The 15,603-nt window shown below is 50.2% G+C and overlaps 1 protein-coding gene and 1 long non-coding RNA gene across 2 annotated transcripts; one reads left to right on the forward strand and one right to left on the reverse strand.

Moving 5' to 3' along the window:
- The first annotated feature begins 6 nt into the window (after window positions 1–6).
- Window positions 7–4,308, forward strand: CDK9 (cyclin dependent kinase 9). Its single transcript, XM_004713293.3, has 7 exons — window positions 7–245; window positions 701–782; window positions 1,737–1,827; window positions 2,281–2,447; window positions 2,558–2,729; window positions 2,878–3,026; window positions 3,428–4,308. The coding sequence occupies exons 1-7, from the start codon at window positions 154–156 to the stop codon at window positions 3,791–3,793; spliced, it is 1,119 nt and encodes a 372-aa protein (XP_004713350.1). The 5' UTR covers window positions 7–153; the 3' UTR covers window positions 3,794–4,308.
- A 2,554-nt stretch (window positions 4,309–6,862) lies between these two features.
- Window positions 6,863–7,638, reverse strand: LOC123521516. The gene is made up of 2 exons (XR_006679943.1): window positions 7,482–7,638; window positions 6,863–7,346 (listed from the first exon to the last, which is right to left on the reverse strand). It is a non-coding gene; the product is annotated as an uncharacterized LOC123521516 (long non-coding RNA).
- Between the last annotated feature and the right edge of the window lie 7,965 nt (window positions 7,639–15,603).

Genomic DNA, 15,603 nt, shown 5'->3' on the forward strand with positions numbered 1-15,603 from the left:
GCGGAAGAGGCGGGATCGGCGCCTCGGGGCCGGAAGTGGCCTTGGAGGCGGAAGTGGCGCGGCCGCGGAGGAGCTTGGAGCACGGCAGCGGGACCCGGAGCAGGAGCAGCGGCGGCCGGCGGTGGCGGAGGCGGAGGCGCGCTGGAGGCGGCCATGGCAAAGCAGTACGACTCAGTGGAATGTCCCTTTTGTGATGAGGTGACCAAATATGAGAAGCTCGCCAAGATCGGCCAAGGCACCTTTGGGTAAGACTGGGCCCCGAGGGGCTGGAGTCTCTGGGCCTGCAGCCTCCAAAGCCGACGTCGGAGCGTCCGGAGCCGGCCCCAAGGCGCAGGGAAGCTGCCGGGCCGCAGGCTTGTCCCCTAGTCTCGCAAGGCCGCGTTGCATCCCGCCCGGGCCTGCAGGAGCTGGCTGGCGGGGAGGAGCCTGAGGCCTGTGGTGGGGATGGGGAGCGATTGCAGGGAAGCTGAGGAGGACAGTGAGACTCCTGGGTGCAGAGGAGGAACCGAGAGAGAAGGAAGCAGAGGCCCCTGGAGTGGGACGGAAGACCCAGGGTGGCGGAGTGGCCGAGTATCCCGGTACCCGGCAGAGCCCCTCCCGGGAGTGTCTGCTTTCCTGCTCCGCCTCCCGTGGTGGGGGAGGGGCGAGCCTGGCAGAAACGGCCTAATGCGCCCTCACGGGTCCCCCTCTCGGTCCCCAGGGAAGTATTTAAGGCTAAGCACCGCAAGACGGGCAAGAAGGTGGCTCTGAAGAAGGTGCTGATGGAAAACGAGAAAGAGGGGGTAAGTATGGGTCAAGGGGCAGGCCCAGCAGCTGCGCTGGGCACCCAGTGCTTTTCCTGGGAGTCTCACTCCACGAGGCTACACGTTTCTTGGTGGTCCCCTAAGAATCTCCACCTTCCAGGGTATTAGAGTGAGAATGAGTCTGAATTGATCCAAAGTCTTTTAACTCACATGGTTTTATTTTAAATATGGAAGGGAAGCTCATGATTGCACGGGATGTACTTTGGGTCACAGTTGTAGCAGTCCTTTAAAATGGCATGGTTTAGCACGTGATCTTGTGTCACGTAAAAATAAGTAAATAGATGCACGCCCAGGGCTTTAGAAAGTGAATAAGGGTCAAGAGATTGTATTGAAGAGAAACAGGCCCTCCCCCTAGCCCAGTTTATAGCTCTACTCCAGCTCCCTGGACAGCTATTTCTTAGCAAGGACACGTAAACGTTGTCTTTGTTGCCACACAGCAAGTTAACAAATGTAGCGCATCGATTTGAAGGTTGATGGAAAGCGGAACCTGCAGTGTGTGATAATAATAATGACTTTGTGATGAGTAAAGCTCGTCAGTCATTGTCTGGACCCAACTGTTTGAGGTGTACAGGCTACAATGACAGTTCCTCTATTGGGGACCTTATGCAGCTTGAGGGACCTGAGGCAGCTTTGTCTGAAGGTGGCGGAGTGGCTTAGGCTGTGGGCTGCAGTTCATGTGCCCAGCTGCTCCCTGGGCTGGGAGAAAGATGAGGCTGTCTTGCTGTCATCGGATGTACAGTCTTGGAAACCCTAGGGAACAGTTCCGCTCTGTCCCCTAGGGGTCCCTAGCAATCGGAATCCACCTGGTGGCATTGGCCTCAAGTTGGTTTTGCTTGTCCTTACTCTTTTCCAGTCTATGTGCCATAGTCTGGATCCCTTGGTCTGCGGCCCTCACACCCACTTTTGACCCCCTCTCGGTCTCGCACCCCACAGTTTCCCATCACCGCCTTACGGGAAATCAAGATTCTCCAGCTTCTGAAACATGAGAATGTGGTCAACTTGATTGAGATCTGCCGAACCAAAGGTAAGTCTTTGGGGACTTTGTCTCCCATTTCAGATGCCGAGAAAACAGGTGCATGGCGAAGTTGGAACCGGTGAGACTTAAATGGCTGGCAGCCGATTGTTGGGGCTGCTAACCGCACGATCGTTCCTTGGGGGGAAGGTGATGTTTTCTGCGCCTTTGAAGGATTAGAAACCTAAGTAACACAGAGTCCTTTACTCGTCCTCCAGGGTCGCTGTGAGTGGGAATCCACGTGAGGGCACGAGGTAGACACACACAGGGTGATGGCTTTCCCGGCCCCTCTCATTGTGGCCGGAGGAAACATTCAGGACATATCTTACCAGTGAGAGAACAGGAAGTGGATACTGTGGAGGGCATGGGCGGCGCGTGGATTAGAGGGGTTTGGAGCGGATGGTGGGAAAGTGGGTTATGTGGGGGATTTTTCATTATCTTTCCTCCCCGGTCTTCCCGCCTCAGCGTCCCCCTATAACCGCTGCAAGGGCAGTATATACCTGGTGTTTGACTTCTGCGAGCATGACCTTGCTGGGCTGCTGAGTAATGTCTTGGTCAAGTTCACACTGTCGGAGATCAAGAAGGTCATGCAGATGCTGCTCAATGGCCTGTACTACATCCACAGGAACAAGGTAGGGGCCAGAGACAAACCTTGGGCTGACCTCGGTGCCCACTGCAGGCTGGGTGTGGCCAAGGGATCAAAAGGAGCCTGGCTGAGCCCTCACTCCTGCCCTGCCTGTAGATCCTGCACAGGGACATGAAGGCAGCCAACGTGCTCATCACCCGTGACGGGGTCCTGAAGCTGGCTGACTTTGGGCTGGCCCGGGCCTTCAGTTTGGCCAAAAATAGCCAGCCCAACCGCTATACCAACCGTGTGGTGACGCTCTGGTACAGGCCCCCGGAGCTGTTGCTTGGTGAGTACTCCCAAGCGGGCAGGGGTGGGCCGGGAACCAGGCACCTTCCCCACCCCAGCCTCCCCTGCTAAGGCTTCCTGAGCCATTGACGCCAGGGCAGTGAATCTCAGGGGCCCTCTGACTCGGGGCCCTGCCGGTGTGTTCTCAGGGGAGCGAGACTACGGCCCCCCCATCGATCTGTGGGGTGCTGGGTGCATCATGGCAGAGATGTGGACCCGCAGCCCTATCATGCAGGGCAACACTGAGCAGCACCAGCTTGCCCTCATCAGCCAGCTCTGTGGCTCCATCACCCCCGAGGTATGTAGCCTAAAGCTCCCCTGAAGAAGCAGGCAGTAAGAGGGCAAGAGCCACGTGGCCTGTGTTCAAGACCTGACCCTGGAGCTTGTTAACTCTGGGGTCGTGGGCAAGCCATTTGAATCACTCATCTAAGAGCTGCTGTTTCCACCAAACACAGGCAGGCCTGTCAGGGTTGGACAATGTGAACTGGAGGTGGTTTATGTAGACTCTGGTACCAGACACTGAGTTCTTGGTACTAGCTGAAAACCCCCCTTTGACCTGGGTAAGGTGAGTGTTCCCTCCAGGCCTGTCTGAGGGGCATTGGAGTAGGTAGGTGCTTGGAAACCTCTGAGTAACAGACAAGTCACACAGCCACTAAACTGAACTAAGGCCATCTCATTGGACTGTTCCTTCTTCCCAAGGTGTGGCCCAGTGTGGACAAGTACGAGCTGTTTGAGAAGGTGGACCTGCCCAAGGGCCAGAAGCGAAAGGTGAAAGACAGGCTGAAGGCCTACGTGCGCGACCCTTACGCGCTGGACCTCATCGACAAGCTGCTGGTGCTGGACCCCACGCAGCGCATCGACAGTGACGACGCTCTCAACCACGACTTCTTCTGGTCCGACCCCATGCCCTCAGACCTGAAGAGCATGCTGTCCACGCACCTGACGTCCATGTTCGAGTACCTGGCGCCGCCACGCCGGAAGGGCAGCCAGATCACCCAGCAGACCACCAACCAGAGCCGCAACCCAGCCACCACCAACCAGACGGAGTTCGAGCGCGTCTTCTGAGGGCCGTGCTTGCGTGGGGACTTGCGCTGTGTGACTTGCACTGCGGAGATTTTCTCTCTGGCGCACCGTTTAATGTCTACCTTGGGCACACCCGACTGAGCAGACAGGACAAAGTTTGGCCGAGGGCCCTGGGGCTGCCTCCCTCTACTCTCCTGACTTTCTGGATGGCCGCTTGGGACCTCTCCATTTCCCTTAGGACAGGATAAGGGGTCAGGGGGGAGGTCTCACCTCACCAATGGCTTTCTAAGAGTTCCCAGAATGGGAGGAGAGGGCAGTCCTTGGCCCATCCCAACGCTGGTCTTGGGATGAGAAACTTGTACAGAAAACAGAACCCGCCTCGGGAGTGGGCGGTTCTTGGCCTGATCCTCAGAAGCATGGGGGTTGGTGAAAGCTCTTGGTTTCTTCCGTAGAAGAATTTGCATCATGTTTCTTCTGTTCAGTTGTCTTGGTCGCTTGGAGACATGTCTAGACAGAATTTGGTCAGTTGCAATTAAAAGTTGGCTGTTCTTTTTTTTAAAAAACGCTTTCTGCTCGGTGTTCTGCTTTCAGATCCCAGGCTCATCTTCCCTGCAGCCAGCAGGTTGGGCCTGACAGCTGGGCTTTGATTTTTGTCACATCACCGGAAGCCCTGATTCTCTTCTTTGTCCCTATTCGTGTCCCTTACACTGTTGCAGGCCACTGTGGTCTTTCCCCCCTCTCCTTGGGGACCCACACACTCTTCTCCATACTTAGCCCCACAGCAGGTGCAGCCCCCATTGTGTGTTTTCTCAGTCTCGGAGGAGAGGGAAGGCAGGTGAGGCAATGGCAGGGAAGGTCTGCCACGGTGACCCAGAGGGGGACTGTCCACTGTGCCTGACAAGGGTCAGTACAGGTGTGAGCTTAACCAGGGACGCTGCACATGGGTCTTAGCGACTGTGAGGAAAGATGTGACTTAGGAAGGTCCCTCGGGGTGCTGGGTGCAGAGGAGGACTAGGAGGTGAGAGAAGATGTGACTGCAGGAGGGGAAGGCTAGGCTGGAGACAGTAGCTTGGGTCCTGGTGGTGTGGACAGGAGAGGCTCCAGCTGGGGCTCTGAGCAGCACATTCTAATGGGTCCATTTCCTAGGGACCTGAAGTCGGAGCCAGGCATGTTTGAGGGGAGCTGGCATCATTTCCAACAAGAACAACAATGGTGAATGTTGCCCTGGATCGCAACTTTACGAAAACACAAAAGTAGTGTGTTTATCGGGCTGCTGTAAAAGATAACGTTTATACCAAACAGACTGTTGTAAAAACAACAGAAGTTGACTATCTTCCGGTCTAGAAGCTTGGGTGTGATAATCCAAACTCCATAGGTGGGGGTGGAATTGATCTTGTTTGGTGTCCCTTGACTGGTGGGCACATTGCCTCCATCTGTCTTCTGTGTGTGTGTGTGTGTGTGTGTGTGTGTGTGTGTGTGTGTGTGTGTGAGATAAGGACACCCATCATTGGATTTCAGGCCCACCCTAACCCAGCATCCCCTCATCATGATGCATGACTTTCACAAAGATCCTATTTCCAAATGAGGTTCCCTGCTCAGGCTCCGGTTGGACATGAACTTTACAGGCCGCTTCAAGCCTGTACCATTCGTAATCAAATCTAAGTTAAAATAACAGTGTGGTTGGAATGTCTGGCAGATACCTGATGGGAAAACTCCTACGTAGCTAGCCTGTTAAAAAGGGTTTTTGTCCTGAAGGATTTAAAAGATAGCCAAAAGGTAATGCTCTTTGACCCTACAATTCCCCCTACAGAAATGTATTTATGAGGGATTGCGTGGTGGTAGTGTAGTGTACCATCTCACTGAATCCCTAGTAAAACGGATCACTTCATGTGAACGCACTGTGTTTATCAGATGTCTCTGAGGGCCGGGGCTGTCCCAGATGCACTCTGTCCGCAAACTGAAACCGTGGCCCACGCAGCCCCGTGGAAGGCCAGCTCTCAGCTCAGAGCCAGTGGACCAAGGGTGGCGGAGTACGGCTGCGTGAGGGGACAAGGACGGGCTAAGCTCTAGCGTGAGGCCGCCTTCTGTCTTGTGCAGAGAAGGGACATACTCTTATTGCTTCCGTAAACTACGACGAGTTTGTGTTGTGTGAAGTACAACTTGATCAGAGGCTATTGCAGTCATCCGGGTGTGCATGGTGATGGGTCAGGCCGAGCTGGTAATGGTGATGCTGGCTGGGAGGGGGGTGGTTGGCATTAATGGACAAACTCAGGGTAGCGCTGACGGGGCAGACTTCCAAGTTGGATGCCAGCATCAGGTGGCTCACATGGTTAAGTGTTTGACTGGTTACCATGACCCAGCAAGCGGGACCCACCTGGCAGTGCCTTGAATGAAAGACATGCCAACCTGCTTGCAAAGGGTCACGGCTTTGAAAAACTTTATGGAACAGAGTTCTGCCTTGCAGCAGACAAAGTCGCGGGTTGAGATCCACCCGACAGCAGCTAAGGCTTGATGTGGGCACGTGTGCCATGAACGGACGTAGGAACTGAGATGGGGGAAAGGAGAAAGGGTTTGGCCTCCCCTCATAAGAAGGCTACCGCTGGCTTAGGCTTGGCTTCATGGAGGTGTTGGGTTTCAGGAACCAGATAGGCACCCATGTTCAGTTGGGAGGTGTGTATTGGAGACTGGTAGGGGCCCCAAAGTCAAGAGTTTCAGACAGCTTAGGTAGTTGCCCACAATGAGTTTTAAAGCTCTTAGGTAGCATGTGTACTTGGCTATCTCAACCCATCTCAACTCCTATACCCTAAAGGTTGGAGGTTCTAATTCACTCAGGAGGAAATCAAGTCTCAAGGACCCATAACAAGTAGATCTAGTTAGTGATCAAAACACTCTCAGTGAGCCGGAAGACTTCACTGGGGGATTCCACCAAACCCTTTAGACAAGTCTTGATTCCAACACCATAGACATGTTTCCAAGAGATACAGAAGGAGTACTCACTGATACATTTTATGAAGCCAGGCAGACCAGGGAAAGTAAACGACAGGCCATTATCTCTAGAGAGTAGTGATGTGGAAGTCCTCGACAAAATGCGAGTGCATGGACTCCCAGCAATTTGGTCAAAAAAACCACACCAGGACCAAGTGGGATTTATTCTAGGAATGCAGGGATGGTCTGACAGAAAACCAATGGACAATCTAGCAGAACAAAGGGGTCACTCTGGATGCAGAAAAGGCCTTTGGTAACTTCAGACCCTTTCTTGAGTAAAACCCTAAAGAAGATTGGACTAGAATGGAAGTTCTCCAACATGAGCAAAGGCGTGTGAGCGCAGACAGCCGGCAGTGTGCTGCGGGCCTCGGAGCTTGCCCCTTGAAGCCGGGGCTGAGATGGACTCCCCTTCGCCCGTTCTCAGATTTCGTGGAGCAAGCAAAAAAAGAACAAGTTTTCCAGCTAAGTAAAATGATTTCTTTTTGTGGAGGATACGATCCTGTACAGAGGAAGGATCCCAGAGGGTCTAGAGCCGATGGAGGCATTTAGAAAAGGCGCAAGATCACACAAATCCGTGGGGTTTCTGTGTATTCACCTGTCCACGAGGGATCTGAAAGGGAAATTGGAAAAACAATTGCATTTACAGTAGCACCTAAGCATAACATACCCAGAAATGAATCCAACTAGGGACGTAGAAGACTTACACAATGAAAACATCAAAACAATGCTGAGAGAGAGCAAATACCTGGAAAGATGAACCACATTCATGGCCTGGAAGGCCGGCCCAGTCAGAATTCCAAGTTTCACTGCAGACACAAAAACAAATTCTCGACTTTGTATGAAAAGGCAAACCAAGGGTGTGGCGGCAGAGCTACCGGGGGAGCAGAGCAGGGAGTGCAAAGGATAGACTTTGGGGTCAGAGCGTGGCACCCCATCCGACTTGACTGGAGGACATGCTTAGAGGTCAAAAATCAGACCTTGGTATATTTACAGGTTGTTTTTGTTTGTTTTAATTTTCTTGGTTGTTGGTTTTCTTTGTTGTTGCCATCGTTGTGTTCTCTTGTCGCTTTGTCTTGCTGTGCCTTGTTTTTTGGTGCATATTATTATCTCTGCAGATCTCTCTAGATAAGATAGGCTGGATGAACAGTCTAGAGGAGAAAACAACGGGACTGATGGTTCCAGGGGGACATGGGAGAGGGGGAGGCAGGGATAAAGGAGGTGGTGTTGACCAACCCAGGGACAAGGGAGCAACAAGTGATCCAAAATTAGTGGCAAGGAGGGTGTGAGAGGCCTGGTAGGGATTCAGCAATGTAACCCAAGTGAAGGCTGAGCATGCTAGTGGGACAAGAGGAAAGTAAAAGGAAATAGAAGAAAGAACTACGAGGCAAAGGGCATTTATAGAGATCTAAATACAAGCATGTACACATGTAAATATATTTCTATAGGATGGTGGGGAAATAGATCTACATGCATATATTTATAGGTTTAGTATTAAGGCAGCAGAGATGGACATTGGACGTTCACTCAAGTGCTTAATGCAAGAATACATTGTTCTATTAAATTGGCATTCTATGATGCACACTTTCCTGACACTATCCCTGAAGACAAATGTGTACATAAGCAAATGTGGTGAAGCAAGCTGATTGTGCCCGGCTATCAAAAGATCTAGCATCTGGGGTCTTAAAGGCTTTCAGGTAAACAAGCGGCCATCTAGCTCAGAAGCAACAAAGCCCACATGGAAGTAGTACACCAGCTTGTGTGACCACAAGGTGTCGAAGGGATCAGATATCGGGCATCAAAGAACAAAAAAAATAATATCATTGTGAATGAGGGGGAGTGCAGAGTGGAGATCCAATGCCCATCTATAGGCAATTGGACATCCCCTTATAGGAGGGTCTCAGGGAGGAGACGAGCCAGTCAGGGTGCAGGGTAGCAACAATGAAACATACAACTTTCCTCTAGTTCTTAAATGCTTCCTCTCTCCCACTATCATGATCCCAATTCTACCTTACAAATCTGGCTAAAGCAGAGAATGTACACTGGTACAGATAGGAACTGGAAACAGGGAATCCAGGACAGATGATCCCTCAGGACCAGTGGTGAGAGTGGTGATACCGGGAGGGTGGAGGGAAGGTAAGGTAGAAAGGGGGAGCCGATTATAAAGATCTACATAAAACCTCCTCCCTGGGGGACGGACAACAGAAAAGTGGGTGAAGGGAGACATCGGACAGTGTAAGATATGACAAAATAATAATTTATAAATTGTCAAGGGTTCATGAGGGAGGGGGTGCGGGGAGAGAGGGGGGAAATGAGCTGATATCAAGGGCTCAAGTAGAAAGCAAATGTTTTGAGAATGATGATGGGCAACAAAGGTACAAGTGTGCTTGACACAATGGATGTATGGATTGTGGTAAGAGTTGTACGAGCCCTCAATAAAATTTATGTTTACAAAAAAGAAGAGGTAAACCCAAGAAAGCCACCACCACTGAGCTGATACGACTCACAGCAACCATTACAGGGCTTGAGACCAAATCTTTACAGGAGCAGAAAGCCTCATCTTTCTTTAAGAAACAAAAAGTTTTACTGATGTAAAATTCACATATCATGTACCCCGTTCTGTGGTCCTCTCTGCAGAGTGTCCTGTGGGTGCTCCTTGGACATCATCTTGAGACTGCTCGCAGAAAGCCTCATCTTTCTCCTGCAGAATGGCTGGTGGTTTGGGACTGCTGGCGGCCGACCTTACAGTGTGGCGCCCCTGCACCAGCAGCGCTCCCTTACAGAAAAGCAAAAGGCCCCACATGGCTGCAACCGTTGGAAGAGAAGGGCGAGGGAGGAGCAAGCACATTTTCTGGTTGTAAGGAGCCCTGAGAGCGTGATGAGCTACAGTTTGAACCCACAGCTCACTGCGCACCACAGGTCACTTTGAACCCACCAACCACACTGCGGGAGACAGAGGAGCGGAGACAGAGGAGCGCCAACAGATGGTGTCCTCCTTTGGTCCTCCGGAAAATCAGCAAGCAAAGTGGCGTGAGCGTCCAAACTCCCCATTGCCATCAATCCCCTTGTTCTTGACCAGTCTGCTTTTGCTGGGACTGGGCCACTCCTACCTCTTGGTAGCCATTGTTGTCATTGTGTTTTGTCTGCAGGATCATACTGCTAAGCCACTCATTATTCGTGTTATAATTCTTCAAGGAGATATTTATGATCTTGATTCCCTTGGTCAGAGTCTCCATGGAAAGCTCTGCTTTTACCTGCCAGCTCATCTGGGTGTAAAAGTTTGGGCAGGTCGGGAGTGGAATGTTCCCTCGACTTCAATTGTTCGGTGAGAATTCATGTAAGTGCCACCATGTGTGGCGTCTGTGACAGTGGTTCTATCGTTTCTCCTGGCCTTGTCGGTTGTCTTCAATGAAGCACAAACAAGATACTTTTTTTTTTCCTTCACAAATTGATGTGAATGGTCTGCCACCGCGGGCTTCAACTTCAACATCATCCCTTCTTAAGAAAAGTCATTCCCCTGAAAACTGTGGATTTGTTCCGGACATTGCCCCCAGAAACTTCTTGCACATTATTGCGCTGCCTCCCCCTCCAGCTTCCCCATACATGGGAAGCTTGTACTTGCTTCACGTTTAGCAGAATGTGTGCCCCTCATCAGGTGGGCTCTTTACCAACTGATGCCATGGCCTCCTTAATGGCTCAGACTCGATTCTGGTCAGACATGGAAAGTTAGTACAAGTTCTTTTGGTACAAACATTTTTCATTTCATTCCTGCAGAGTTTTTTCATAATATGCTTGATGGAACTTTTTGAAGACCCTCGTATAGTTGACAAAAATCTAGTAACCCAAAATTATATAAATAAATGGAACTTCAACTTAAAGACAACTCAGTCATAAAAGGGGCAAATGGCTTGACTATTACGTTTCACCAAAGAGGACCTTCAGGACATGCATGAAATCGTGTGCAGCGTCATTGCCCACCCCACCCACTGCCATCAAGTTGATTCTAACTTAGGAACCCTGTGTAGGGGGTCTGCTGCTCTAACCCATGACGGGAGCAAACAGCCTCGTCTTTCTCCCACAGCATGGTCGGTGGGTTCCACACACATCGCAGGTGCTTATCAGAGGTGCAAACGAAAACTTCAATGAGATAAAATTTCATTCCCACTTGAGTAGCTAGGATTAAACAAACGGAAGATAACAACTGTTGGGGAGGATATGAGGAAATTAGAACCCTTAGCCATTTCTGGTAGAAAGACAAAATGCTACAGCCATGGTGCAAAACAGTATGCGAAACAGGAACCCCCTCCACTCTGAGGCATATGCCCCCAGTACTTGAAAGTGGAGAGTCAGAAGAGAGACTGCTCACCCTCGCTCACTGCAGCACTGCTCAAAGAACCAGAAGGTGGACACAACCCAGTTGCCCATCGGTGGGTGAAGGAAAGGTGCTGCGTTCAAACAATGGAAGATTAAACCAGTAGGGGATAAGGGAACCGGAAAAACTGGGTCTCTGCCGAAGCTAAGCCAAAATGCTCTAACTCAGGCTTTGGGTGAGGAGAGAGTTGCATTGCCAGATTGATAACCCAAGGAGACGAAGGAAGGCTTCCTGTCCCTGTCTGCCCAAATGAAGAAAGGAGAGGGTTTTTATCTAATTAAAAACATGCCTCCCCCACTATCATGACCCCAATTCTACTTTACAAATCCAGCTAGATAGACCAGAGCATGTACACTGGTACAGATAAGAGCTGGAAACACAGAGAATCCAGGACAGATAAACCCCTCAGGACCAATAATGAGAGTAGCGCTATCAGGAGGGGACGGGGAGAAAGCGGGAATTGATCGCAATGATATAACCCCTTCCCAGGGGGACAGGCAACAAAAAAGTGGGTGAAGGGAGACATCAGTCAGTGTAAAACATGAAAAAGATAAATTATCAAGGGTTCATGAGGGAGGAGGGGGAAGGGGGAAATGAGCTAATACCAAGGGCTCAAGCAGAAAAGAAAATGTTTTGAGAATGATGATGGCAACACATATACAAATGTGCTTGATGCAATGGATGTATGGATTGTGATAAGAGCTGTATGAGCCCCCAATAAAATGATTATTAAAAATCCCAGAAGCAAAATAAAGGGCAGGTCTGGGAAAGGAACATGAAGAATGTTCAAGGTGGTTGTAGGGGTATTAGTCAGTAAACAGGTAGTCCTCTTGCCGGGTGCTGCTGGGGGTGGGGGTGGGGGGGGAAATCCTGTGTCTTCGTGCCCCATGCTACAACGACCAGTGACCGCCCGTGGAGCAATGATCCGACTTCTTCCTGCGAATCAAGACTACCCTTGAGCCTCGTTATTCTTTAACTAGCACCCCAAACAGGAATCACTTATTTTAACTGTTGTTGTTACAACTCGGACAAATCGTGCTCAAATCATCTGATGAAAGAAATGTAAGTTTAAAAACAGCTTGATGGTAATCCCTGCCCATTTCTAAACAAAGTCTTGATCCATGCTTAAAGACATCATGCTGAGCAAAACTTAGTAGATTATTAAAAAATGAATATGAGCAACTGATATTAAGGGCTAAAGTAGAAGGCAAATGTTTTGAGAATGATGAGGGCAACAAATGTACATACGTGCTTGACACAATGGATGTATGTATGGACTGTGATAAGAATTGTACGAGCCCCCAATAAAATAATTTTTAAAAAAGAACAAATATTGTATGACCTCACTTACATAAAAAGAGGAGAAAAGGTAAATGTATACAGAGCAAAGTTTAATAGTGGCTGTATGGCGTGGGGAGGGGAGAGCAGAGAGGGGGGTTAACCTTGATGGGAAAAATTATATTGGCTAAGGGTTGGGTTGTAATTGCTGTCAATAGCTTATAAACCCGTAAGAAATTGAATTGGCAAAAGTGCAACATATTTACAACAGTGACATAAAAAGAAACTGCTGAGGCTGCCAGCTGCACGACCAAATGCCTCATGGGATTTGGTTCCTTGGTCAGAGCAGCGGTTCACCTTCCTGATGCCACCGCGACCCTGTCATACTGTTCCTCATGGGGTGGTGACCCCCCAACCATAACATTATTTTCGTTGCTACTTCATAACTATAATTTTGCTACTGTTATGAATTGGGCGACCTCTGTGAAAGGGTCATTCGCCCCCCCAAAGCGGTCTCGACCCACAGGTTGGGAACCGCTGGGTTAGAGGTTGAGGGTCATGGTGTCCTGGTACATCTCAGTTAATAGGCCTCATAACATATTTAGTGCTTCTGTTCTATCTCCGGCTTCATTGCATAGTCCTTGTTTATTTTTTTCAGTTTTATTGGCACGTAATCCACATCATACAATTCAACCATTCAAGCACGTCAAGAAGAATTGTACAATCATCACCACTATCAATTTCAGAACATTTTCTCTTTTTTTCCTCTCATGACTAAATTGCCTTTAAAATGAGCTGTGTAATCGCATTCAGCTCTCGTGTGCCCTCCCCCTCACTGTTTACTCCCTGAGTTCCCCTCAGCTCCCCCTACCCACCCTGCATCCCCTATCGATCCTTGCATCAGTTATGACCTCTATGCAGCCACACCTCTCTGCTTCTCAACAGAAACAAAATGCAGGGGTCAGAACAAAACAATCGCAATAGAAAGATAAAAATACCACCCTGAGCAGGGAAGAACAGACCTCCTTCAAAGAGCCAGGACCGAGCAAGAGCCCCTGGCACCTAGAACAAAGTCAGGGTGGGTGGAGAGCAGGTTCTCAACCTGTGGGTCATGACCCCTTTTTGTCTTGAAGCACGGTGCAGCATGGGTACCAGTCTTCACACCGGGTACTCGTAGGTGGGCCTGACTGCAATGTGGGCAGACTCGCCTGGAGAGGGATAGAGGAGCGGTGTCTCGGGGGTCATTCGAGACCCCCAGATTGAAAACCACTGGACTAGAGTTCAGTGGGAGCCCAGAATCCATCTGCTTGTCCGTGGGATATGCACGACTCAGGTTACTTTGGCTGTTAGAGTGTGACAAAATCAAAACCCCATAAAACCAAAAGCAGCAACAAACCAACCAGCAGACAACACAAAACCAAACAAACTAACGGCAGGAAAAGAAACTCCGTAGGAATAAAAAGTAAAACATGGTCAATCCTCCCCCTGGGGTATAAGGTGATTACACTGATAACCTCATCAATTTGTTCAATGACACTGCACTCTGGACACTGCCAGGAGGAGTCGATGCAAGTTCAATTCCACCATGCGCTGCAAGCCCTGAGTGAATGCCCTACATAGTTGGAGCGCCTATCGATTGAGTTCTGTTTACCCTCAAGTATGAGGTTGGTGCCAGGGGACACTTCCCGGATCAATTATTTCAAGTGCAGACCAGGCCCAACAGATCAAAAACCCATTGTGTCACTGTGAGGGGGCATCGAGGTACTAAATATAGGGTGATTCTGGGCCCCTTTTCAATTGGACACCCACCAAGCCTGGGGTTCCTCCACTCCAAGGTCCAATGACCGCCACTTCCACTGTCCTGGGGCGTCCACTCTCTGTTTCTTCTCCCATCTGAGTATCCCAGTCCTCAGTCCAATGGTACAGGCAACTTTGAGGCAGGGCTCAGTTCCTTCAGCCCGGCCTCTATGTGAAGTCCTTCTGGTGTAGCCCCTGAGTTATGCCACGCTGCCTGCAAGGTCAGCATCCAAGGTCATCATGGTGCTTAGTCCACGGTGTGGTTCACCAAGGGTTGAGTAGAAAAGTATTCATTCGTCGTGTCTACCCAGGAACATAAAATCTTGCCCATTGTCCCCCTAGGTCCCCTGCAATCAGTGTTTAGCATCTCTTTCTGATGTGAGGTTACTTCTCTGTGGGGTCCAACCCCACAGTCAAATGGTCCTGCAGAGTGATGTGAGCAATGAAAGGAGACAAAACAGACAGAAGGAGGTGCAGGGGACTCGGCGGCACTCTCAGGAGTGGAGAAGAGGACGGAGAGTCTGCGTTGATTCAACAGTGGGGATTCAAGGCACTTGAGCAGCGTCCTCCACCTTCCCCAGGCCGAAACCCGGTCAGACAGCTCCTCAGGGGGTGGTGACCCCCAACCACAAAATTAGTTTCGTTGCTACTCCATCACTGTCATTTTGCTACTGTGATGAATCAGGCGACCCCTGTGAAAGGATCGTTTGACCCCCAAAGGGGTCTCGACTCACAGGTTGAGAACCGCAGGTCTTGAGGCACGCAAGCCTCTTGTTATACATACACATCAAACAAACGGGCAATGAACTGATCTTGAATACGCTAAGCCCTCAAGGGGATACTTCAAAGGGAGTAGCAGGCATGTAGAAGAGAAGAGGTGCAAACTGCTGGTTAAGGTAAGAATGCTTAGAGAGACGATCCTTTACGGTACAGGAGGAGCCAGGCACCTGCAGGAGACATCGTTGTATTAGCATGTATAGATGTGGCACGGAGAAACATTTTCCCTGGAATCTGTGCACTGCAGCGGTGTGCCTCACGCTGGGGTTGGGGTGCCAAGCCCTGGAGCCCTGAGTGCTGGTAGCAGGGCATGTCGCCAGTTTCCCACGCTTCTCCCCAATCACCCACCAGACTCGCCAACAGAACTTTCAATGTCTCCTCTAAAATGTTGATGCTCCCCTCCCCTGGGCTTAGCTTGATTTTCTGAGAAAGACATTCTTGATAGAATAGGTGGCGAGAAACCCCCCAACCAACTGCCATCAAATCAATTCCGACTCACAGTGACCCTACATAGAGTTTACAGGACCGTACATCTTTAAGAGAGCGAGCGCCACGTCTTCAGGCTATCAAATATGCGGGCCACTTTAAAAAGTACTGCTGCTTTTCCAATTCCTGCATGTGTGAGATTTCTGGGATGGTTTCCCCC

Source organism: Echinops telfairi, unplaced genomic scaffold (assembly GCF_000313985.2).
Source record: "Echinops telfairi isolate 266 unplaced genomic scaffold, ASM31398v2 ScPeMD7_22;HRSCAF=79, whole genome shotgun sequence".
Lineage (NCBI taxonomy): Eukaryota > Metazoa > Chordata > Mammalia > Afrosoricida > Tenrecidae > Echinops > Echinops telfairi.